Source organism: Chrysoperla carnea, chromosome 2 (assembly GCF_905475395.1).
Source record: "Chrysoperla carnea chromosome 2, inChrCarn1.1, whole genome shotgun sequence".
NCBI lineage: Eukaryota > Metazoa > Arthropoda > Insecta > Neuroptera > Chrysopidae > Chrysoperla > Chrysoperla carnea.
In genome coordinates this window covers 54,746,739-54,772,054 of record NC_058338.1, presented here as the reverse complement: position 1 = coordinate 54,772,054, position 25,316 = coordinate 54,746,739, and the positions used below count along the sequence as shown (strand labels likewise).

At 27.0% G+C, this 25,316-nt stretch overlaps 1 protein-coding gene across 1 annotated transcript in view; it reads left to right on the top strand.

Annotated features, from left to right (window-relative positions):
• LOC123292208 (G1/S-specific cyclin-D2) overlaps nt 1–25,316 on the top strand; it is a 42,159-nt gene that overhangs the window by 4,128 nt on the left and 12,715 nt on the right. Inside the window, exons 2-3 of the mRNA XM_044872774.1 lie at nt 3,950–4,165; nt 20,915–21,080. Coding sequence (XP_044728709.1) covers nt 3,950–4,165; nt 20,915–21,080 — 382 coding nt within the window. The remainder of the gene's footprint in view (nt 1–3,949; nt 4,166–20,914; nt 21,081–25,316) is intronic.

Below are 25,316 nucleotides of genomic sequence, written 5' to 3'. Positions count from 1 at the left end.
TATTAAAACAGTTTGATAATGGTCATATGAAACGAAACATGGCATGTGGAAAAGTTTGAATTAAGAAATTAACATTATTCTTATTCATCCTATATGAACTTTTCACAAGATAAAGCTCTCATAACAACTGGAAACAGTGTTGTTAGATGAAAAGATTCCTTCCTTAAACTCTCAAAGACTTCGTTAACTTTGTAAACGCCATGCCACTTTAAGTGATTTTATATTACTTTATAGAGATCCCGGTCTACTTTTTATATTGCAGCATAATTAATCAAATGTTTTCATTTCTAAAATTAATATCGAGTCTAGTTTTATCTAATCGCTTGCAGAGTGTACTTAACGATACGAATTTGTCAATTTAAATTTTTTGGTTTGTATCCACTTGGAGAATAATTTCAAATGATAATTCTATGCAATTGAAATTATTCTTCCGGATTTAAATATTGTATTTAACTTAAAAGTGTAAGATAGAAAAGAACTAACACTTTTTGAAAATCTATAAAGGAACGGAACGGACATTTCGATTTTCCATAGATTTTTTTAACAAACTAAGACTAATTTTCGGAAATAAAAGTATCTTTCTCTGTTCCATATTTCTAACCGTTACAAACTTATTTCGAATGTCTAGTTGAATATAAATAGAACACTCTGTTTAAAATCGACCGGAATACAAATAAAAATTACTATTTAAAGTACAACAAAAATATGACAGAGCTATTACGACGAACTCAACTTGAGTTGGTTTTGACCTTGGGAAAATGTTTTTTACGTACATTTTTGGATGTATTTTAATAATCATAATAATAACCCTCCTTAATTGAGCCCACTCATTTTATTAATAATACAACATTAGTATTAGTGTGCGCGGCGGTATTTGTCTGTCTCTTTTGCTGTCTGTGTGTTCCAGAAATAAACGAAAAAAATCATTTGCATTTTTTGTTTTGTTTTGATTCTTTTTATTTGCTAAATGAATTATTACGATTTTTCTTAATTAATATTTTAATACAAAATGGACTGATGGTATAATATTAATAAGCAGTTTTTTATTTTTTTGGAACTTTTCTGACGTTGCTCCAGAATTCAAGTCTAGATTCTTATACGATGTCTGAGGCATAATAAACCACAGATTTACATCTTTGTTGGTTTACAGTCGAAACCGCGTTCAAAATAGTCATAGACTATTATTTCTCTTAACGTTTTTAAGATTGATCCTTTTACTACTTAATTCATAAATTCATAAAATGTTTTGGCCTCACTTATACGGGCCTCCCAAATTTTTCTGACCTGGATTTAGTTCATCTAGCATAAAACCATCCATTCAAATCTGGTAATTTATTGTATATTTTCCCATTTCCTCCAATTGTTTTCATTATTTCTAAGCATTCCGAAAAATGCTTTCTAAGCATTCCTTTCTTAATATAAGTGGCAATGTCTGAACTTATAGTTGTTAAGAAGTCTTGACGTTAGTTGATAAATCCATAAACTATTGTCGCATATTATAAAAATTCTTATTGTTCTTGCAATTAACTTCGAAGTGTCTTTTTTACTATTTTTTACTAACCTACATAATGTAAAAAATGCTATAAATGGGCTTGATCATTATTTGTTAATAATAAAATTTGGATCAATGAAAAATAACAGATTATCAAATTACAGTAGACACGAGGTAATCCGGCCCCTGTCTAATCCGACATAACTATAATGGTAATTTCAAAACAGATTTATTATTAAAACCATGAATTCTTCGTGACTGAAATTAGAAAATGATTGAAATCTTATCACTTTGATATGTAATTTGTCGGATTACAAGGTATTCTTTTTCAAAAAATTCCGCACTACAGAGGCTTTGTGGCAGTACTCTATAGTTCGACAAATTCGATAATTCGACACCACCTTGCAAAACTTTTGTCTGATTACCAAAGGTCCACTGTATTCGAATTTTATATTGTGATATTTTGTGGAAGGTTTTATGTTGACTTTTTGTCAAACTCTATAACTATAATCACAGACTGCGCAGAATCGCAAAACATTTAAAGAACAATATAAAGTGTTACTAGCACAAATCTTTTATTTGTTTTTGTATAGAAACAACTCTAAATTTTCTCAAGGTAATAGAGCGGTAGATGCTTGAATCATTTCATGTGATTTATTCGCAAATTTGCAACAACAAAAAATTTAATTCGTTTTTTAAATATAATTAAATTTTTTAAATAATGTTATCTTCCATATTGTTCGTGGCTATTAAAAACAATTTTAAAATGTTTTTTTACGTGTGCTCACAGACTGAATACAAAGATGGAGATATTTTTTTGGTAGTTTTTTTTTTTTTTTTTTTTTTTTTTTGTTGCGACGTACATTTTAAGTAGTTGAGTTGTGTAGTAGGTTAATGAAACTTCAAGGTTTTTCTCAAATGCATGATTTTACATTTGATTTAAATAATTAATTAACGAAGCGATCATACACCAAAAAAAAAAACAAATAACAAATGATTTTTAAATTTATTTTTTTTTAAATTAGAATTTTTTTAGTAGTAAATTTATTAAACCATGATACGTGAACAATTAGGGTCGATTTATCATTTGTATTTTGTGATATTATTTGACCCGGAACTAACGAATTTTGAGGGTTTTTATTGAAAGGGTAAAATTATTCTAATATTAAAAATTATTAGATATTTAAAATTTAAATGCCCAAAATTAATTAATACTTTGCTAATTAGCAGTTTTTAAATGAAACATTTTCGTATTTTAAATAAAAAATATTGTCTATATGCATCGATAAAGGAGTTTTGCAAAAATTCCTTCGAATAGCGTCCATTAATCCTTGCTGGTAATCATAATAACATTAGTACCTAGATGTTGAAAATCATCTTCGTTAAACTTGTTGAGGAGTGCAAACACCATGTTCACTTTAAAGATTAAAAGCTCATAATAAGATACGAGCACAAAGCTAATTTTTGATTCGGGGTTGAAATTATTTGTACCTTAGTTTCCAACTTTGATTATGAATTTTGTTATTATTTCATGAATGTAGACGAAAAATAAGAATAAAATTTTTCGATATCTGCCTTGGTTTTCGAAATATTGAAAGCTAAATAATTAAACAAAATTTTCAATTTTCGATATTTTGAAAATTACTCCAGATATCGAAAGTTTGTGTTCTTACTTTTCGTCTTATATTGTCAAGTTAAAACATAATTCACAAACTTAATTAGTCGGGCACAACGGGTTTTTTTTGTTTTCAATAATTTATTATTAATGTGTTAACTTAAAATAGTTTTTTTTTTTAATTTTCACCGACTAGTTTTGGAGAAATCTATGAAAACATATCATCCATCTACAGTTTTCATACTAAACCAATGTTAACTATGCCTACTTTTGAAGTCATTTATTTAAATAATCGGGCAACCAGTCTACTCCGTAAAATTTTCAGAATTGATTTAGACTTCGTTCAACTTCATATTTAAAAAAAATGAAACCTTTTGTCAAAAATTGCCTTGGTGCTCGTACATCCTTAAGCGAAATTTTTCTAAAAATGCATATTTTCTTATTTAGAACAATCCAAAATGAAATTTTTCTCCTATTTCCATGGGAAATACGTGGAAACTAAAAATGTTTTAGATAAACGTTAATGTTATTTAACACAGATTATTCCTTGGGAACAATTCAACAAAAAATTAAACTATATCAGGTAGCCTTTTCAGGAACGGTTTTTTTTCATGGTTTTTAAATTATTATGCATAGAATTTTAGTTTTTCTACAAATTACCATGAATATCAAAAAAAACTTGGGAATAACTAACTCACTTTGAGTTATGTTTACTTAAGCGTTGACAAAAAATAAAATTCGGTTTTAAATTGGAAGCCTTGATTTGTTTAATAATTTTTTTTTTCATCACCAAACTTATAAACAATAACGATATTAATTTTATTTTTATTTTTTAATTACAGGTTTGTGAGGAACAAAAGTGTCAAGAGGAAGTATTTCCACTGTCAATGAACTATGTAGACCGTTTCTTAGGTGTATGTTCAATTAGAAAATCACAGTTACAATTGTTAGGAACAGCATGCCTGTTGCTCGCATCAAAATTACGTGAACCAAAACCATTATCCGCAGAGACATTAGTGTATTATACGGATAGCAGTATCAGTTTAAATGACCTTTGGGTAAGTGTGATCTTTTGTTTTAAAAATTTTTTGTTTCATTTTAATGATTCGCAGAAATGTATTTTTATTTATTTTTAAAACACTGAAGAATTTTTTTTTTCAAGTAAGGTACGGCTTATTATTTTTGCATACAGATGAGAATTTTAAAATTATTTTTAAACCTTTTCCGTTGTACTGTCGTGACTCACAATTATACTAAGTAGCAGCTACTACTATGAAATCATAATCAGTCTTGGAAAATAAAAAGTATAAGCGGCGATTTTCCAATATTTTTTTACGAACGTTTTTCCTCTGTGTTCAAGTTGTATTTCTTGAAATATTTGTTATTAAGGTAGTACCAGCGCCATTTTCAACACCAAGTTTAGACTTGATGTTGAAATTATTTGTACCTTATTTTGAAATTTGATGATGAATTTTGTTATAACTTATTTTCTTTACATTACGATCCTGATTTACTAAATATAAGTATTATAATCGATCGATTTAAATTTCTTTACAAATTAAAATTCCTTTTAAATATTGGAAAAAATGATAGGTTTTATCGCTTTGTGTAATTTAAATACGCAATTCGCGTAACATAACAATTTTGCACCTATATTTACATAATTAAGTCAGTCACAAGTGGCTTAGAAAAAATGAAATTCATTTACATTTTTTGATAATGTTATGTCATTTATTTGTGGGACAACTAGGATTGCCAACTTTTTTTTTTCATCTTTTCTAAAATTGTAACTTTTATAAGTCTTTTAACCCGATTCGCTGGGTAACTTCAATTTTAAATACATACAAGTACTTAAAAAATGACGGAGTTTCATTCAAACTTTTGCCACTATTTTATCCCCTTAAGGAATGAATTTTAGGTCAAATCTTTTAATACACGGAGACAATCCCAGCGATATAAACATGAATTAAACTTCTTCCAAAAACCGATTACACAAAATCTAGCCCTTACATGGTTGACATAGGTTTTAGAGTACTTTCCCGATTAAATAGGTTCATAAGTCAATCCTAGTTCAAATATAAGTGAATTGCATAAATAAATCGTTAGTTGAACAATATGTTAACTAACTATTACAATAACTCGACCACAATATATGGCGCGAATAAATCTAGCGCTATTTAAAAATTGATAACAGCTGATATCAATATTAATCAACTTTGTTTAACATGTACAAATGCATTAAAAGAAATTATTTCCTTGAATATTTTACAAATGGAATAAGAATTCCATTCGTATAAGCTTATTGAATTTATTCAAAAATAAATTTTTTTTTTTTTTTGTTGTTGTTGTACTGCCTACATGTGAGATATTTTTGAGGAATTGAATGAAATGTTCAAGCAGATAGAGAAAACCACAAAACTTATAGATTTCATTAAAAATACCACAACTTTGTTGGATATCCGTTTAAATTTTATCATATTAACTTAGGGTTATTTCCATTTTTGATATTTTAAACAGTTTAGGTTAAGTTAATGCTGTGCTTAAATTAAATATGTATTTGTTAATATTTATTGTAATTATGGATTATGGGATTACAGCGCATTGTGCATTTTATAAAGCTCTTATTTTTTGGATAATACATATTCAATACTTGATTGACGATCGAAGGGAACGAAGGATGCTTCCATATCTAAAATTTGGCGCTAAAATCAGCAATATTACTCGATAAATTTGAACATTAACTTTGTAAATTTATACGAAAAGTAACAATTGTTCTAATGTATATTTATTTAATAAATTTATCTGATAAAATTTACTGTTCAAGAGCTTCGTTCTTGAAATCTGGCGCGAAATGCCTTAAGGAGAAGCTTTGTAAATTATTCATAACAATTTTTTTAAATTGAATTTGTTGCAATTGTAAATTTTGACCAAAAAATTTCTTATCATTGCTGAAACTCATTTATGCTTCCATGGTTTTTAAAAAGAAATTTATTTGGTCAATGAACGCCAGCATTTAAAATCCTTGTAATACTTTTTAATATTGCGCAGTTATACATGGTCTGTAATCAATATTTAAATCGCAATCAAGTATAAACATATACAATCGATTTAAAAATGGTCCAAATAAGATAACAAAAATTGAAATAACCATCGTAAAACTGTATATAATATTGAAAATATATCGACTCTTTTGTCGCTGGTACAAATGTTATTAAAAATCCTATTAATAAAATATATGCTGTTGGGTCGTTGGCATATTGCCCTAAATTCAAATATTTAATTTTTTAATTAGTAATATACCTGATAAAATTACTACATTATGTAACGGGTGTCCCGATAAGTATACAAAAAGCAAAAGCAGTTTGTTTATTCCAAACTTATTTTATATGTCAGTTGTAGATTAATATGTTAGTAAAAAGGCCGTCATCGCTTTGTTTTACTAATAAAATGGGTAAAAGTTACACTAACGTTTCGTGTCCTCCGCCCATCTTTCGGTAAAAATTGTTCAAATTATTTGGAGCAAAATCAACCAACTATCGATTTGATGTGTAAATTAGAAACAGATTCCTTAGTTAAAAGCCAAAAAGTAGAGTAAATTCTGTTCTCCTAATAACACAAAACATTATTGCTGTAAATCAATCTTATCTCGTGGATCACAAGAATTTGGGAAATGATAATTGCATTATAACTACTAATCAAGTTGTTCCGGACAAAATTTATTTAAGTTTAATTTCAAGAAATAGAAATGCGTCATAGTCCAATCTTGCAAGTGATGTAGCATCTCACATCTCTGAAGCGATCATGCTGAAAACTTCGAAATAAGTTTAATAAACAATGCTTTTTATTTCAAATGTAAATCATGTATCTTATGGGACACTTTCTATTTTCTCTACACTTGTATTGGTTATGTGTCGAACACAATCGTGGGTAATTTAAAGTTTCCTTTTAAATATCAAAAAATTGATAAGTTTAAATCACCAAACATACATATATACGTACATGTATGACGACTGATAACGAAAAAAAAAATTACCACAAATAAAAATTGCACGAAATGGTGCCAACCAAAACGCTTACTTTCTTTGTCATATGCTTACTTATTAGCTTAGCTAAACGAAGAAATCTAATCTTATCATATAATTTCAATATTTTAATTTTTATTAGCTACTGTTGTTACAAGCAGTAGGGTAATTGTTCTACTTTTTTTTTGTTTAATGTCAATTATAAAAAAAATTAAATCTTAGAACAAAATCTAAATTAATTTTGTAATGTTAGTAATCTGTTAAGTTTACGATATTGATAAAGTTAGAATTCTATTGTGCCCGAAAAAAATATCAACCTGATTACAACGTTTCTAAACATTTCCGTATATGGGTGATAAAATTTAATCTAAAAATAGTTATGAACGCGACAATAAAAATCGCCTGCCACATTATTAATGTCAAAATTTCCACATTAAAAATATATAATATACGATCCTAAAAATTTGTGTTTTACGTAGGCGAATGAAATTCAATTATTTTGATGAATCCACTTCACCACCACTTTCCTAATAGACCTCAGAGAGAGGATCTTTATGTTAGAAGAGCTATTAAAAATGGCATAGGAAATGGAAAAAAGGCTTGGCCTAGAGTTTTTGATAGAATTTTGATATTTGGCTCAAATAAATCTGAATTTTCGCACCTTTCCAACTTTTACTTACCTACAATTTTAACAACTTATAAAAGTGAGATTTCAAGTTATGAAAATGAAAAAATGACCAATATTCCAAAAAAATTAAATATATTATTTGTTAAAGGCTAGAAACATAAAACCAACTTATTATTTTCGATTTTGTAAATGTTAGAAAGGATAATAATATCCGGGATTTCTATTTAAATTTAAATTCTTTAAAATTACTCATCATAATTTATACAATAGAAAAATATCAATATTTTATAATAAGATTTAAAAAACATAATCACTAAGCAGCTTCCAAGCTATAAATATTTTTCTAATAGTAATAATTATATGAATCACAATCATATTAGTTCTTTGAAAAAATAATTTTTATTATATTATCTTGCCTCATATCTGTGTGGGTTATTTTTCGATTAAAAAGAGGTATAAATTCTTTTATAACAAAAACTAAGATGATATTTTTAAATCGACCAAAAGATCAGTTATGTCTTATTATTGTGGGAAAAATTTATAATTGTTATTATCATTACAAAAATTATTTTGAAACTTAAAAATTTAAAAATAATAAGTTACGAACTTCTTATAATTTTAAGATAAAAAACTAAAGTAATCGGATAATGTCGTATTAAAAATAATATACATAGTTTTTACGATTCAACTTGAGATTTGGATAACGCTAGACTTAGGGGTTAAATTAAGCTTATACCAGTAATAAGACATGTATTAAAAATATGAAAGCGGCTAATAACTTTCCAAAGATTCACGCTGGATAAATGTTTTCCGCGATAATTCGTTATATTCTGTCAAAATCCAAAATTTTGAACTATCCGATAAGAAGATTTTATAGATTGTGATTTTATCCTTGAATAATCTAGAATGTAATTTTTTTCTACCTTTTGTATCTTAATTATAAGAATCCGTAATCGAGAGATAATTTTAAGCCCGATTCTAACGTCATATATTTTCATTCATGTTTGAATCAAAATAATTATGTAACCGTTATAATTGTTCATATTTCCTTCGATTTATGGTATTTTTGGTAGATAATTTCCCACGTTAAATACGTTTCCCACGTTTCAAGCTCGACGACCTACAGTTTTTGTTGAGAATATTTAAATAACAAAATTTTTAAATACAAAAACAAACATCTTTTTCTTGTACAAAGTAGGTTAAATTTTTAATATGCAATTCTACAACATAACAATAAAATTTTTGTATAAATAAAAGAAATTTTAATGCATTTTATTTACATTAGGTTTGGACTTACTCTTTTCTCAATTGAAATTGTTTTAAAAATACATAATAATTCAAATAAATAACTGCAATTTCAATATGTAATTTTTTTCATAAATAATTTTAGAATAATTATATTGGTATTATAAAAACATTAGTGCTATACCTTGTAACTTTAGAAATCACTTAAATATACTCGTTAATTGAGTTGTTGACTAAAGAAAATATCATAAATAATATTGACACGTTATTTAGACACAGTGTTCCCTGTTTGTGACGTAATAATTAGATATAATATACAAACTAGTTTATCGGTCGTTTTCCTTACCCGATTTAAAGATTTTTTTTAAACAATACATGTAAGTTTTTAATTATAAAAATATAAAACAAAAATTTTATTTATACGATTTTTCTATTTTTGACTAAAATTTAGTGAATTTTGTTATATAGATTGTATATTCCATATAAAAAACAGTTATGATTGTCAGTCAGTTAGGTCAAGTCAGTCAGTCTGATGTATTTATTGTTTATAAATAAGGGCTGACTGACCAGCCCTGTTCTAACACCTAACTGACTGACAATCATAACTGTTATTTATATGAAATATACGATCTGTATAACAATTTTCAGCTTTAGAAAATTTATTTTTGTACCACGTAAAATTTAACCGTTTCGATAGCATATATCTGAACCCTGTTCTATCGTTCGCTTGACTGTCCGTAGCATGTGTGTGTACTCAACTATTACAACCAAACCTCAAATGATCAGCTTTAGTAAATTCAACAAAGTTTTTGACCTGGCTCTTCCATTATTTCTATTGACAAGCTGTATGTACGTTATCATCCTGTTAAATTAAAACTATGTACAGTATGAATTTCCAAATTTTCTATTTGTTTTATCTCAGTAGGTACTATATTTTTTCATCCTAAATTCGTAATTTGCATTAAATTTATTATCAAAAACTATGTATATAACTTTTTTATAATATTGCTATATTATTTATAAACAATATTATTGATAAGATAATTCTCATTTACACAGAGAGGGCAGAGGAAAAAATAAATCTAATAAAAAAATAATAATTTGGCATTCAAGAAACTGATGAATGAATTTATTTTATTCATAAATAATATTTTATCTTGAAGTTTTTAGTGTAAGAATATAAATAGTTGTTTATATACACTCGGGAGCAAAGAAATTAATATTATCCAAAATTAAAGGCATACATTTTAAAATCCATACCGTTTCATGACAAAAATTAAATTATTTTAACCTTATAGCTTTTAAATGAGTAATTTTTTACGCCAAATAAAAAAAATTGCATCTTTCTAGCTTTGAATAATTCTGATATTGATTCAATTTCTTTGTCCACGAATATAAATGTTCTATCCTTGTTTTTTTAGCATGTTTCGCTATAAAGTCCATTAACTGACAAATTGAAAAAATAAATTTTGCTAAAGTCAGTTTCATGTCAAAGATTAATATTTTATTCATTAATTTTTTTAGTATTTGTAATTATCATCTTTTAAGATAACTTATTTGAAATGTTATCATACTCCAAAATTTATATTTGAAAATTTTAAGAAACGGGAAGTGATTTATTTTTTGTATGCATTTTTTAAATCGTATAGCATTTTCATAACTTTAAGTTTTTACACAATAAAAAAACTTTACTTTTAAACCCAGCGGAGCGGGTTGGTATCACTCTAGTTTTCTATATATTAATTATTGTATTCCTGTAAACATTTTAATGCGAATTCTTTAGGGGATAAACCAAACACTTTAATATTTCGATTAAAATATATTATTAAAAATAAAAATATTTAAAAAAAATTATTATTGATGGCGTTTAATCAATGAAATTTTATATTTCTGTTGGAATTTATTCAGAAAATAAAAAAAGTTTTTATAGGTAATATAAAGTTTGGTATTTAAGAGCCAGTGAACAGTAAAATAATCTTTCAATATAATAAAACTCTCAACTGCAAGTTATAACTTACTTCTGTTTTGCAGTTTTGCAGTGGTATGTGTGTGTATGCGATATTAAGTAGGAAAGTGTACAGTTTTTTTTTTACAGGGTGGTGATGCATATTATACAATAATTCGGTATAAATATGAAAAGAATTGTTTTCCGCTTTATTCCAGTAAAATCTCCTTTTCTCGCCATTAAATTTATGTTTTCTGGTGTACTATTAGCTACTAGATTTGGCCCCCTTCAAAAATTTTTCCCATCTAAAAGCATGGAAAATTTTAAAATGAAAACCGTAGCTTTGAATTGTAATTTTATTCATCTTAATAACTATCTCTGATTATAAGCGATTAAAATGGGAATAATTCAGTTTTAGTATAAAAATATATCTACGCACGTGAGATAAGAACAACTTATCCCACTCATTTTGCACGAAATTAATAGTTCATTACCACACGTATTGTCAACCAATCAAATGAGCCAAATAACTGTCGTAAATCTAAACTAATATTTATAGTTTCTTTAATAACTCATGACAAATTTTACATTATAATTACCGTTTATTTTCACATTTTAGAGGCGTAAATAACTCTCTTAGAGGAGTAAATAACACTCGATCCTGTGCTTTTTGACAGAAACAAGGTTCACAGTAAAAAATAAAATAAAATTAGTGAATTGAAGTTACTTGCCTGTTGATGTTCTTCTAACAAGTAAATATATGTTGAGTCAACGTCAATACTTTATAAATATTTGAAAGCTTAAAAGTTTCTTGAACCAAAAATTGTTTCCTTGCTACCATGTTAAAAACATATTTTTTGTACTACTAGTATTTTGTATTTTTTTTACAGTGTACTATACTAATACGTTTTATATTTATTATTATTAATATTATTATAGTAATACTTAAAAAGTTTGCAACGGTGATATTTTAATTATAATGTTAAGTTTTATTTCAAATTTACCACAGTACTCGAATTACTTTCTTGTGTAGTACTTAAGAATATTTTATATTGAGTATACATTATTGATCAATCAATATTGTAACTACTTTATATTCTTATAAATATAATTTGGAGAAAAAAAAGATTACTCTTAACCTTCTTGCACTGGTTATTAGTAAAGAAAGGCAATTCTAAGATACTGATATTTTCGAATTTTTCAAATTTATTTGGCTACAATTCAAAACTTTGTGTAGGTATAGCCGATCAAAGTTTTATGAGCCATATAGTATTTATTTTAACAAATTAATTATAAGAATTTATCGCTAAATCGCTTCCTAAAAAATTTGGAAACAACACAGAATAAAAAGATTGTATTTTCAATACTCAATTTATAAAAGAAAAATAGTCTCTGTACTATATCTATGAACGGAACCTCACATTCAATTACATGGCGCCATTAAAAGAGATCCAAAAACTACACCCCGCTATAAAGATTACATCTTTCGTTAAATAACACATACAAAAGTCAATTCTCACAGTGATAATTTCCAATAAAAAAAATAAATAAATAGTTACATTTTTAGATTTGGCCTCGACAAACTTCCTGCCCGTGATGTGATTATTATATTGATAACGGATCATCACACATTTATTCAAAAAAAAGTTTTCAAAAAGGCGCAGCTATGAAAACACCTTTAAAAAATATATAACAAAGAACTCAAAATCAAATTTATAATATTTACATACTTTCAAAACGATTTTTTTTTTCTGTTCTATGAATTTCTTAGAAATTAGCTTATTTTAAAAATGCAAACATCGAATTTGGATTTATCGGTAACGGTTTTTATTTAGTATGCAGTTTTTTTATTAATAATTCTGCCGGGTTCTGTTAAAAATATTTATTCTTTTTATTTTTATTTTTTTTATTAAATCTTTTCGTTGTCACAATATTTTTTACTGCCTTAAAAACTGGTTTTAATCTTCATTTCATTCAGAATAATTTTATCTATTTGTTTATTGTGTTAGTTAAACCGTCATGCCAAGAACTAGATTTAAGCTACATTCACACTACAATAAGTTTTGGATTTTCTAAAATGTTATGGAATTTTTGCAGAAAAAAACCTTGGCGTACACAAATATTAACTAGCAAACATTTTACGTCCGATATATCACAAAAAATAATATTTTCAATGGTGGAAGCGCAAGGAAAAGATTTATTTTTAATTTATATAGGATTTCAAATCTATTTCTCTTGCTCTCCCCAACCCTCTCATCAATAATTAATTTAAAATAACCCCAGAATCAATACATTATTTTTTTGAATCTCTAAATATCGTCGACATCTTGGAATCTGTAAATATAGCATCAATCTTTCCTTATTTATCATGAAAAGTTATAAAACCGATTCGATCGTCACCTTGGTATCCAAAGCGAAAACCCTGGTTTCCAAAAGCTTGTCAAAATAATGTAAAACAAGCTTTAATGTGCAAATAACATTCAAAAATTTTTTAAAGAAAGTAATTTAATTTAAAGACTCCAACGAAATAGTCTATGTATAATAAATACGGATTTAAAATTGGTGCCCTAAATTTACAAGCAAAAAATTAATTGCTAATAAAAATTTATCTTTATTGAGGTGCAACAACTCAGTATATAAAAGGCGCTAATGAATTTTTATTATTTTATCTTTTTTTTAAAAATTGCATTTTTTTTTATGATTTTTATGTTGCTAAGTTGGACTAATAAATTTTGATATGCAAAATTACGTTATATAATTGGAATATTTTTGGATTTTACATGAGATAACCTTGAATTGAAAATTCCAAATTGATTTTCATATATTAATTACTCGATATATATTAAATACTCAAACTCAAATTTGTTAAGGTATCGAAAGAATTGTGCAAAAAAAATTTTTGATATAACAAATTTTTAATTTTTTTTATAAAAATTTTATCTTTGTAAATGGAGTGTCTGATTTTATTGAAATTTTCTATTTAAGGTTATTGACGTAAGTAGATATAGTGGGTTCGCAAATTGTTAGAATTTTAGAATCAAGTCTGTCAAAATTCATTACTTTAAAATTAATAAAAAAAATATGATTCTCTGAATTGAATTTGAACAAAGATCAACGAAATTTTTTTTTAATGGAAAATTTTGGTGTATTTTTTGTCATAAAACTATTTGATATTTGTTTTTGACTCGTGAGAATGGCCAATGAAAAATTTATTCTGCTTGTTTTTCAACAATTTTTAATCCTTGGACAAAATTAAGCTTCTCATGCAACAAATCAATCTTAATCATCCCTAATTTTTATATCCACATAATAATTCTCATGTTTTATGAATCAGCAAAAAAAAAAGTAAGTTTGGAATGTGATTTTCAAAAAAAAAATAAGATTGACAAAGTCAGATATGCGTTTTTTTTTAAATGAGATTAAAATACTGGCTAAACAACGCACCGGCCGGCTTTTTATAACAATGTTCTTAGTAAGTTTGCCAGTGATATTGGTTGCCGGTTCTGTTGAAGTCAATATGATTGTGTATAAGTAAAGTGAGTGGTATATATATTTTAATACAAGTGACTTAGCACAGCTGACAGAACTGAACAGAAACATTACTTATGTGTGTGTTATGTTGCTCAGCTCAGCTGATTTGAAGCCTCGTTTCACAGTCACTGTGTATACAAACAGCTTATATTGGAGTCTTGTCAGTGACTTGTTGCTTATTATTAAATACTCACTGTCTTTTTCACATATGTTTTTAAGTCACATATTATTATGATACATAACTTAAGTAATCTAAAGTGATTCTTAAATTTATTTATGAATTTTTGTAAATAAGATATCTTATCTTATGCATTATCTTATAACATTATAATGAAAAACTGTCTTTCAAATTTTTATAAACAAAAAATTTAAAAAAAAAAAATTTTTTTCTTCTGAAAAAATTGAATCTTTGTTTTTTTTTCAAACACATATAAACTTTTATTATTTATGCTTACCATTATTAGGAATTAATTTACTTCCCACCGCTTCCACCAATTTTTCATTTTATGATAAAACTATATTAATATTGTCAAAATCACATCTAGAATAGTTTCATTTTTAAAGATGTACTCGATAAACATAGTAGGATGGTAGGCTTTTTTCCATGAATTATATTTTTAATGTTTCATCATTTCCAGCAAAATAGTAAAAAAGAAACGGACTCTTTAGGCTATGATCCGTAAATAATTGATTTAATTATCTTTGATAGAAAGCATATCATCTACATAGAGAACGATGTAATCAAATAATTATCATACACTTTTTTAGGAAGGAATTAACTTGAAAGTACGAGTGAAAATCGACTTTCAAAATTTGTCCACATAATATAAACGTGTTAAAATGTTCAAAAATAAATTCTTTTGTATGCATCTATATCTCTAAACCAACGATTTACAAATTCATGAGATCAGATGATCTTAAAATATCAAAAGTAAATTTTAAAAATCTACCTGTATCCAAAAAGAAGTTATTTTCAAAAAAAAAAAACTAAAATAAAATAAATATATTACAGGTATTACCTAGAGTCAAATTCCTAGAATCATCTTTATAAAACATAACAAAAATATTTATCTCTGACTTGGGTAAGAAGAAACACCCACTACCTTGCACATTTCTCCCAAAAGTTTAAAGGGAATTTCTTTTTGTCTAGAGAGTGTATGCAATCATCCGCAAAAAAAAATATTTCATTTAATTTGACATTAATCTGATTCTTTAGTAGCCAAAGTAGCACTTACCTCAAAACGTTTGAATATAATAGAATCACCTGTTTGAAGAAGGCAACTAAAGTTATATAAACAGAGGGTTAAGTTTCATATACCTTTTGTGTTACTTAACATTGAGAGAGAAAGACATAGTTAGGGTAAATTTTTTTTGTTAGTTACAATAACTCTATTGTGATTTACTTTTTCAAAAAAAATTATGCCTCTTCCCAAAGGTACTTTCACCGAGTGGTTCATAAAAATATATAAAAACTAGGTTTTTCCCACGGCCTCTTATAATAAAGACAAATTTTCAACATTTGCTTACCCACTCGTAAAATAGAAAATGCTAACTGTAAAGACAAATTCACCTCATGCTTTTCGTTACTCTAATTGCCCTCGCTAAGCCCGACCTTTTGACATCAACTTTACTTCCAGCTCTTGGAAAATAAGGCAGGCGAGGCGGCCTACGGTCATGTACTTGCAATTGCACGCAAATTTGACTCCCCGGTTGGTCATGGCCCCACATCACAGGAAAAGTCTTTGATGTAAATAAAGAAAAATATTAATTAATCGATTTGTGGAAAGACGTAAGTTAGCAGTAAAAAATTTTAATTCTTCGATTTTTAAATGTATAGAAGAAAAAATTTAGTTATGGGAGTTTTTTCTCTTTTCTTGGGGACTTTTCTAGCGTGGATTGAAATGAATAGGATAGTTTTAGGTGTGTTTTTCCAATTTTCGGAGAGTTCTGATATTTATACTATATTACTATGAATAACCCAACGTCTACTTGACTGATTTCCCGTGTAAACTTACTTCCCCTACTTCATGGCCTTCAAGATTTATTTTTTCGAAAAGTATCCTATGTCCTTTCACAAGATTCGTTCTAACTCTAAAACGGAAATTATCAAAAATTGGTTCTTCAAATTTTCCTAAAAAATTACCATCAATAAAAATTTTAAATAGATCGGATAATTGTTCGAGAGCTACTATTATTTTATATTTATAAAATATTATTTTCGAGTGGTCATGTTTTGTAGACCACTTTGTACATACATTGTAATGCAATTTTTAAAAATAACGGTATAAATAATACCTATATATAATATTTAATACCTATGTACCTATATATTTATAATGTAATTGTTATTATGAATATCGGCTGGCGCCAACTCTAAAAATTTATCATCTTATTTCACACTGGTTAAAAAGTTACAATAGGAAATTTTAACATATATATAAAAATTTTTATTATGTGTTTACATGAAAACATTTTTGTACTTCGGTATTGTTTTCATCGTAATATTATTTGAAATTTTTATCAAATAATATTTGTTTATATTAATTTTCTTGTGTTGTAATGAACGAGATCTTAAAAATTTATTTGTTCATATATTTTTGTGTTAAATATCTAGGTATTAAATTTCAATAATATTTTTATGCATTAATTTATGGAATGTTTAATATGAAAACTTCTTTAGACGCGTTGGGCATTTGCGTGAAAACGCATTGGCGGTCGAAACTAAACACTAAAAATTCAATCTCATTTAAACCTGCCTGGTGGATAAATGGTATCGCTGCTGGACTACCATTCAAAAAAATCTGCAAAAAATGTACAACTAGACTATCAAGACAAAATTTGAAAGTGAAATCAAAATTGACGAAAAAACGAAGAAGTTATAAGCTTTCAAAGGTTGTCCATCTCCTTTTAGCAAAACAAAGTTTTATATGCAATATCTATGGTGATACTCACGTACGACGGTGTCACTGGTGGATATCTTCATAAAACACAGTTATTCCCAAGTTTTAAGTTTTCACTTCTATCGACAGTCCACTGAATGTTATTTTTTATTCCTTATAACTTTTCCTATGTTATTATTATAATCGATAATTCTAGACTATTTTTATTAAAAGAATTGTCCTAAAAATAGAATTACCTGACAGAAAAATTTATAAAAATTACTTTCGAAAAGAATATCAAAAAAAATTTTTATTTTGATTTAGTGACATGTAATTACAGGCAATACTCATTCATTCAGGGTTACCACGCTTCCGTTTACATACAAATAGACTTTTGGAAACAATTTTATACTCATTATCTTTGGAAAGCCAAAAAATCTTATCATTTCTTAAGAAAGGTTTAATTTAATATAAATTATTTTTAAGAAGTTTGATCATCCATATAATCTCCCATGAGAGTTTTTTCACAATCAATTACGAAAAAGTAAAATTATTGTGATATACTTTTATCACACGCAATCAATAAAAATATTATTTAAGAAATGTGGGTGGAATTTTAATCCAAACACCATGAAATGTATTAAATAAATTCGTTAAAACATTTATATATTTATACTTGCCAAAACATCCTACACAAATAATGCGGCTAAGTTCATGAGAAATTCATTCATAAAACCGCGCGGCGATTCATATATTATATATATTTTTTGATGTCAATCGCGTCGATTTTACATAAAACATAAACCATTCATTCATTTCATATAGCGAGTTGAGTATATTGACCGTATATAATAATAATGGCTGTATGATGCTGTGTTCGTATACATACAATTCCAACAAGTATTTTTGAAATTTTATCCACCGTTTTTATCTTTAAAGGAACTGACCTTTGAACTAATCTATCGGTGACAACATAATAATTTAGTGTGAATTATCAATAGAAAATATATTTTTGAATCATAAATTTTTAAACAACGGAAAAATGAAAAGTCCATAAAAACAATGCGAACTTAAGGATTATACGATCGCTTGAGCAATTTTGCATAAAAGAGGTTGATTTTTTTTATATGAAGTTGGGCTAAGTCTTCATCATTTCTGAAAATTTCAAAGGGGGTTGCCCGAGGTAGATGGCAATTTTTATGGTGAATTTTGCTATAACTTGACAATATAAGACGAAAAGTAAGAATGAAATTTTTCGCTATTTGGAGTAATTTTCAAAATATCGAAAATTGAAAATTTTGTTGAATTATTTGGCCTCTGATATTTCGAAAACCAAGGCAGATATCGAAAAATTTTATTCTTTTTTTGGTCTACATTCATGAAGTTATAACAAAATTTATTATCAAAGTTGAATATAATGTACAAATAATTTCAACCAGAAGTCTAAACTTGTCTTATCGCTCGTACCACCTTAACCATGCAAAAATTCGAAAAACCTTTAAAATTTAAGAGTTTAGACGGTAATAGATCCAGAAATATTCTTATAATGGCATCTATCATCACAATAAACTTGAATCAAGTTCGATGTCGTTAGCTTCGATAACGATAAGTGGTGTTAATAATTTATAGAATCGATCCACTGTCTTCTTCAGATAAACACTTCATGAAAAATAACACACTGCCAAATTCCAAGCTAAAAATGACAGAAATAAATATACTTTCCTAAAAATCGAAGTAAAAATTTATACAATTTAATTTCCATACTTCACAATACTTTTTGTACTCTTAAAGAACCTATGAACATCCAGTCGGCGAATTTAAAACATACATAAGATACATAAAAAACATACCAAACAATACCAAAATATTTAATAATGCCAAGAAAAAATTCGAATAAAGACAATTGAAGTAATAAAATCTATTTCTATAATGTAAGCAGAATAAAAAAAAAGATACATGCAAAAAAAAATTACTTTGTCTCTCTATTTAAGGGTACTACATAAGCCAATGGACAAAGTATTTATCGATTATAAGAATCGAATGTTGTATTGGGCATTAACAAAATCCTTGTATATTTAATAATAAGTGCTTTCCTTTTGAAACAAATCACACTTATTAAGCGTAACAATGAAATGCAAATTGCAAATGGGAATGGAATGTTTTGAGCAAAATAACCGTACTCCAAGACTAAATAATGAAATCATTAATCAATACATAGTACAAAACAAAGTCTTTCCATCTGCCTGTCCCTAATCCCTAAGTATGCTAAAACTATGATTCTTTAAAACTACGTAACGGAATTTGATCAAGGTTTTTCTAATAAAGAATGATGCAAGAGGAAGGCTTTAATGTAAAATACATGCATAATGCGGGTTGAAATAGGGATCGAAAGGGATGTGCTTCAAAAACCTCCATTAAGACTTACAGATCTCCATTGAGACTTAAAGCAACGTAAAACGCTGGCGTTAAACCAAATAGAAGTCATATTTGCTTACCATAGTGTCATATAACAACTAAATTTGTACATACGCGTTGGGTCATGGAAACCGAATGGAAGTCAAGTTAGTTGGTATTTATGACATTAAATGTTAAGCAAGCGAGCTGCATTTCGTGCAGAAATTCAAAATCAATTTAGTTTTAACTCAATTCGTAAGCAGAAGGAAAGTAACTTTAATATAGTTACTGCATTATATTGCTAAAAAGAATGAAATAACTCTTTGGTAGTTGCATACAACATTCAAGTCGTGCCGTGTTTATTGTAAACAGGGAGGGTAGACAGACTTACAGACAGAATTGTGTATATATGTATACATACTATATTTGTTTGCAATGATCGTTTCTCAGAACTAATGGGCATTCTTTGCGAGACTTTGACTTTACCACTGCACACATTCTCTCTCATCTTAAAAGTCATTGCGACCTTGCCCGCTATCCTTTAACTTCGCGTCTCTTCTTGCCTATTTCTGAAACAAGATTCTCTATCACTTTGTATATAAATAAATAAATACAACATACTGAGCTTGTTTTATTAACACCTTTTAATTTTCATTGCATATTTCTCTTATGCAATCGCGTCCGTTCGGTGTATTATTTTTTAATTTGTTCGCATTCCATTCGAAATATTTTGTTGATGTTCTTAATATGATTAAACAATTTGTTGATTTTTAACAAATTTATTTATAATAATTTAAGTTCTAGTTGGGGAGCATCACTCTTCATATCTCTTTGAATGTTTTCTCGTATCCAGAGTAATTTCTGATAATAGGCTTGATTTTTTTTGTTTGAAGTTGGTCTAAGTCTAAATCAATTCTGAACATATAATACGACTTTACACTTCTCAATTTTCAAGGCGCTACAAATTCGTAAATCAATCAATTTTAAAGCTTTAGTCCTGTGATGGCGACTTGATTTATTTAAAAGCTCTAAGATCCATGCAAATTCGATGCTAACAAAACATTTTTTCATACATTTTGAATTGAAAAATCTCCAAATTGTCAACACAGATATTCCGGAAGAGTAAAACAAAAAAATTAATTTGTATTTCTTTTTAATTACAGAGATGGGAATTATTAGTATTATCAAAATTAAAATGGGATGTATCAGCTGTAACGCCGCAAGATTTTTTAAGGCATATCTTACAGCGATTACCAATTCATCCAGAAACCCTTGATTGTGATATGGTGTTACGTCATGCTCAAACGTTTATTGCATTATGTGCACGTGGTAAGTACATAGATATTCAATGTTTTTCTTTTTTTTTTTTTTAGAGTTAAAGTCAAATTGATTGAGAATTTTAAAAGATAAAAACTTATATCTCTTTGTTTTCAATAAAAGCAAAAAAAAAAAAATGCCGGAACATATTAAAAAATTTAAGGATGTTACTAAAATTGTGGCCCACGTCTTGTTAATAATTTTTTTCAATCAATTTTACAACAAATCTAAATTTACAAAAGTATATCAATCAAAAATCGCACATCTATTAAAAAAGAAATACATAGATGTTTATTTATTTTTTTTTTTAAATGATTATTCCACTTTCGTTTGTTCAATACCTTACAGAGGCCTCCTCTTAACACATAATATACACCACAAAAACATTAAATATAAATATTCCAACGGCCAAATATTATAAATCTACCATTGCTTATATATATTACATTCTATTGAAATAAAAATCTTATTGTGACACACACTAAAATATCGTCTATATACAGGTAAAAATTTGCTAAATAGTTAAACAACACTAAATTCGTTTTCTTGGGAAATTTCATTTAAAATCTTCTTTTTTTTTTTAATTTTCTTTAATTTTGGGATTGGTACATAGATTTCAAAAGTTTTGAAGGTTGAAAATCTCTACAAAATAAAACGATTAAAAGAGAGTGATTTAATCAAATTGATTCCAGGAAATAATGATTACAGCCTTACGAAGATTTAAACCAAATATTTCACACAGAAAAAAACCAAAAACACTGCTAGTTCCGTGCATGATATGATAGACTGTTCAAGAATGTAGATTCCTTATGTTCAAAGATCATTTTATTTCTGGTTCTCGAAAAATCAATTTAAAAAAAATCACCTGTAATTACACAGAACATGAATTTTAATTACTAACGTTTAATATAATATCGGCCAAATTCAGTCGCTACCTCGCTGAGCTACGCGTATCCCAGAGATATACAATTTACAAAGATTTTTAAACTTTCTATCAGAACCCTGTAAATAGGTGCCTATGTATAGTTAAAGATGTTACATTTTGCTAAAACCTCATGGAATGTGTTTCTTAGGTGTCAAATATAATTAGTAAGGCATGAGTTAGCAGTGCAAATGTTTCTATTTGTTAATAAGTAATAAATTTTTAATTCAATGAAACGGTTAATGTTAAAGTTGACAACTTGAATTACGTATACGTTATATATGTATAATAGTTTTCGATCATTTGTCAAATACTTAACATTTACGTCACACAAGTTGCCTATTTACTAATTTTAAGTGAACTTTAACATTGATCGATTCATTGAATAAAAAATTTATTGTTTATTAACAAATAGAAAGATTAGCACTACTAACTCATGCCTTACTAATGATATTTGACACCTAAGAAACATATTTCAGGTTTAGCATAATGCGAGCAATTTCTTTCATTTTCCTATATTAGCCAATTTTTGTAAGCTTTTTTACTGTACTAATAGATGTAAAAACTAAATAAAATATAAGTATTGTCAGGCAATAAAAGTATTGTCTTACCACTCTCTTATACAGAGCGCCGTCAACCCGAGAAATATATATTTTTTTTGTTTTTTATTTTTGAAAGTACGCGAGTATTATATTATAAAATACTCAATCGTTATATGGCCGTTTATATCCATACCACCACCAGCATTAGTCGCAACCACAAAATATACTCTCACAATATCGCTTACAATCAACAAAAATCGCGTACAAGTGGAATAGTTTTATTATTATTTTTATTTATTAGTTGAAAAGAAATAAAAATGCCCGGCTTTTTTTTAACCCTGTTGGTTTGTTTGCTATATTGAGTGTGGTTTTTACTGTGTGCTATATATTTAAATGGTCTTGCGCGCGATACAGGCGGTTGCTTAGATTTTTTTTTTCATTTTTATGTGCAAGTCTGCGGATACACACAAAATGTATTTCATCTTCTTTATCGTGTGTGTTTTTTTTTTTTTTTTTTTTTTGTTGCTGTTTTTTAATTCTTGAATATGTTCCCACAACTTTGTGTTGTCTGGTTTTGTTAGGAGCTGTGTAATTAAATGAACATTTTATAAGCAATGTTTTTAAATTGCTTAAAGTGCGATTTTTTTAAAAATAACGACGTAGTTTTTTCCCCTCTTTTAAACTACTATTGCGAACTATTGAAATTTGACACAATTGATATGAATTTTTTTCACTTTCATTTGCTTACATAGTTTGTGTGGAAGTTATGGAAGTTATTATACGATTAACGTATTGCAAAAATTGCACAGTATATTGAGAGGTTGATAAACCTTGATATAACATGGCATACTTTGCTCCTCAGTTTTCACCGCTTAATTGAAAGAATTATATTAATAGCAAAAACCGTTAAAACAACAAAAGATAAAACGGTTTTATCAAAAATTCAAGTTGTTGGAGTATCTTTTGTTATGAAAATTTATCTATTTTATTAGGATTTATCTTCTTTTTTGTACATTTAGTTCCATTCAAAGTTGGGCATACGAAAGTGATAAGGTTTCTAATATTACAAAAAAGAATGTTGTTTTGAAAATACGCGTATTTTAAACAACGTAATTTATTTAAAAACATTATGAAATTGATATCGCGCTACGAACAATTATAGTTTATAGTTAAAAAATCATTTAATATTCCAAAACATAATTAATAATTGAATTAAAAAGAGCTTAAATTACTTCGTTGTATAATTTAAGTGATAATAATTTTTACGTGACGTAATATTATTTGTAATACCAATCATTGATTGGGTTATACAGTATTTAATTATATGGCTTTTCCAAAGTTTTCATAAAAAGATTTCAATAGAAAAGATTTCTCTTTCAATGACTAACCAATGTTACTAATCTAAAATTTATCAGTCTGGTTTATTCCGTACCAGACATGTTATTTTTAAACTAATTGATGTCCAGGAAGACATGATACATATTTATGCAAATTACAGTATATATTTACAAAAACTTTATCAGAAAAAAAAATATTTATAAAGCTGGGCAGTTTGATTGTTTCTTGAGACTTGAATAAGAGTACCAAATAAATCAAACTGTATTTAAATATTCTTAATAGTTTTGAAGAACTTTCTTTCTTATTTTCTTTTCCCAGCTCTTGCACTTCTTTTCTCGATCCGTCTTTGTATTTCAGTTTCTTTTGCATTGCATTTCTATTTTTCCAAAATAAGTCTAAAACGATAAATTTTAAAGTTAAAAAATAAAATTTTTTTTTAATAGACATCCATAACATTATAATTGATGCATTTTGTTAAAATATATCCCCTTAAGGACCCACAATAAAAATGTGTTTCTTAGTTGCTCATGTTAATTTGGATTCAATACGACGCCCGAAAGTTCATGAACATTCAATCGCGTTAAAATTCTTAATCATTTTTTTCTCGCAAATCTTTGGCGTTCTATATGAAACACTTAATCAAAATTGCAATTTCAATAATCGATTGATTAAAATAATTTTTGCCCAGCTTTAGAGAATTAAATTTATATATTAAATACATTGCAAATATTTAAATTAAAAATTAATGATAAAATCAAATAATAGTCAAATTAGTCAATTTAAAAATTTATAATTATATATTTATACACATAATATAATATACCAAGAACTAATAATCCATTTGGCACTTAAGGTTATATTTTAAATTCTCCTTAACCAATTAGACCGTCAGCCCATTAATGAAACGAAATTTTCATAATTCTTTCCGTCTGGCATTTGGAAGATTGGTAAAGGAAAATTTGGTAATATATAAAAATTAGTTTTTAATTGTGGCTCGTATGTCGAATGTTTGGAAAACATTTTTTTCAACGATGGTTTCTGTCTGCCAAATATGTTAATAGAAAGCCATTATTATCATACCTGCGAATAAATAGCAGGGAGTTTAGAACTATTGAAAGGATTGAAAATGATTTTATTTTTTACAGTTGTATTCCATTTTTTACAGTTGCAAACTTCATACAATTATTTTTCATGTATTGTATTATACGTCATTAAATTTCTTTATATTTCATTATATATACGATGGATAAAAAACATGAAAATCGAAAATTACTAAACTTAATTTAATTCTTGATTACTAATCTTAAATGCAGACACAAAGAATCAAAGAAATTTTACTTCATTATGGGCTCACGGTCTAAATACACAAAACCTATATATTATTTGTCTTTATTTGAAAGGAGAAGTTGGATAAAAAAAAAAGCAATACATTAACAATAAAAAAAG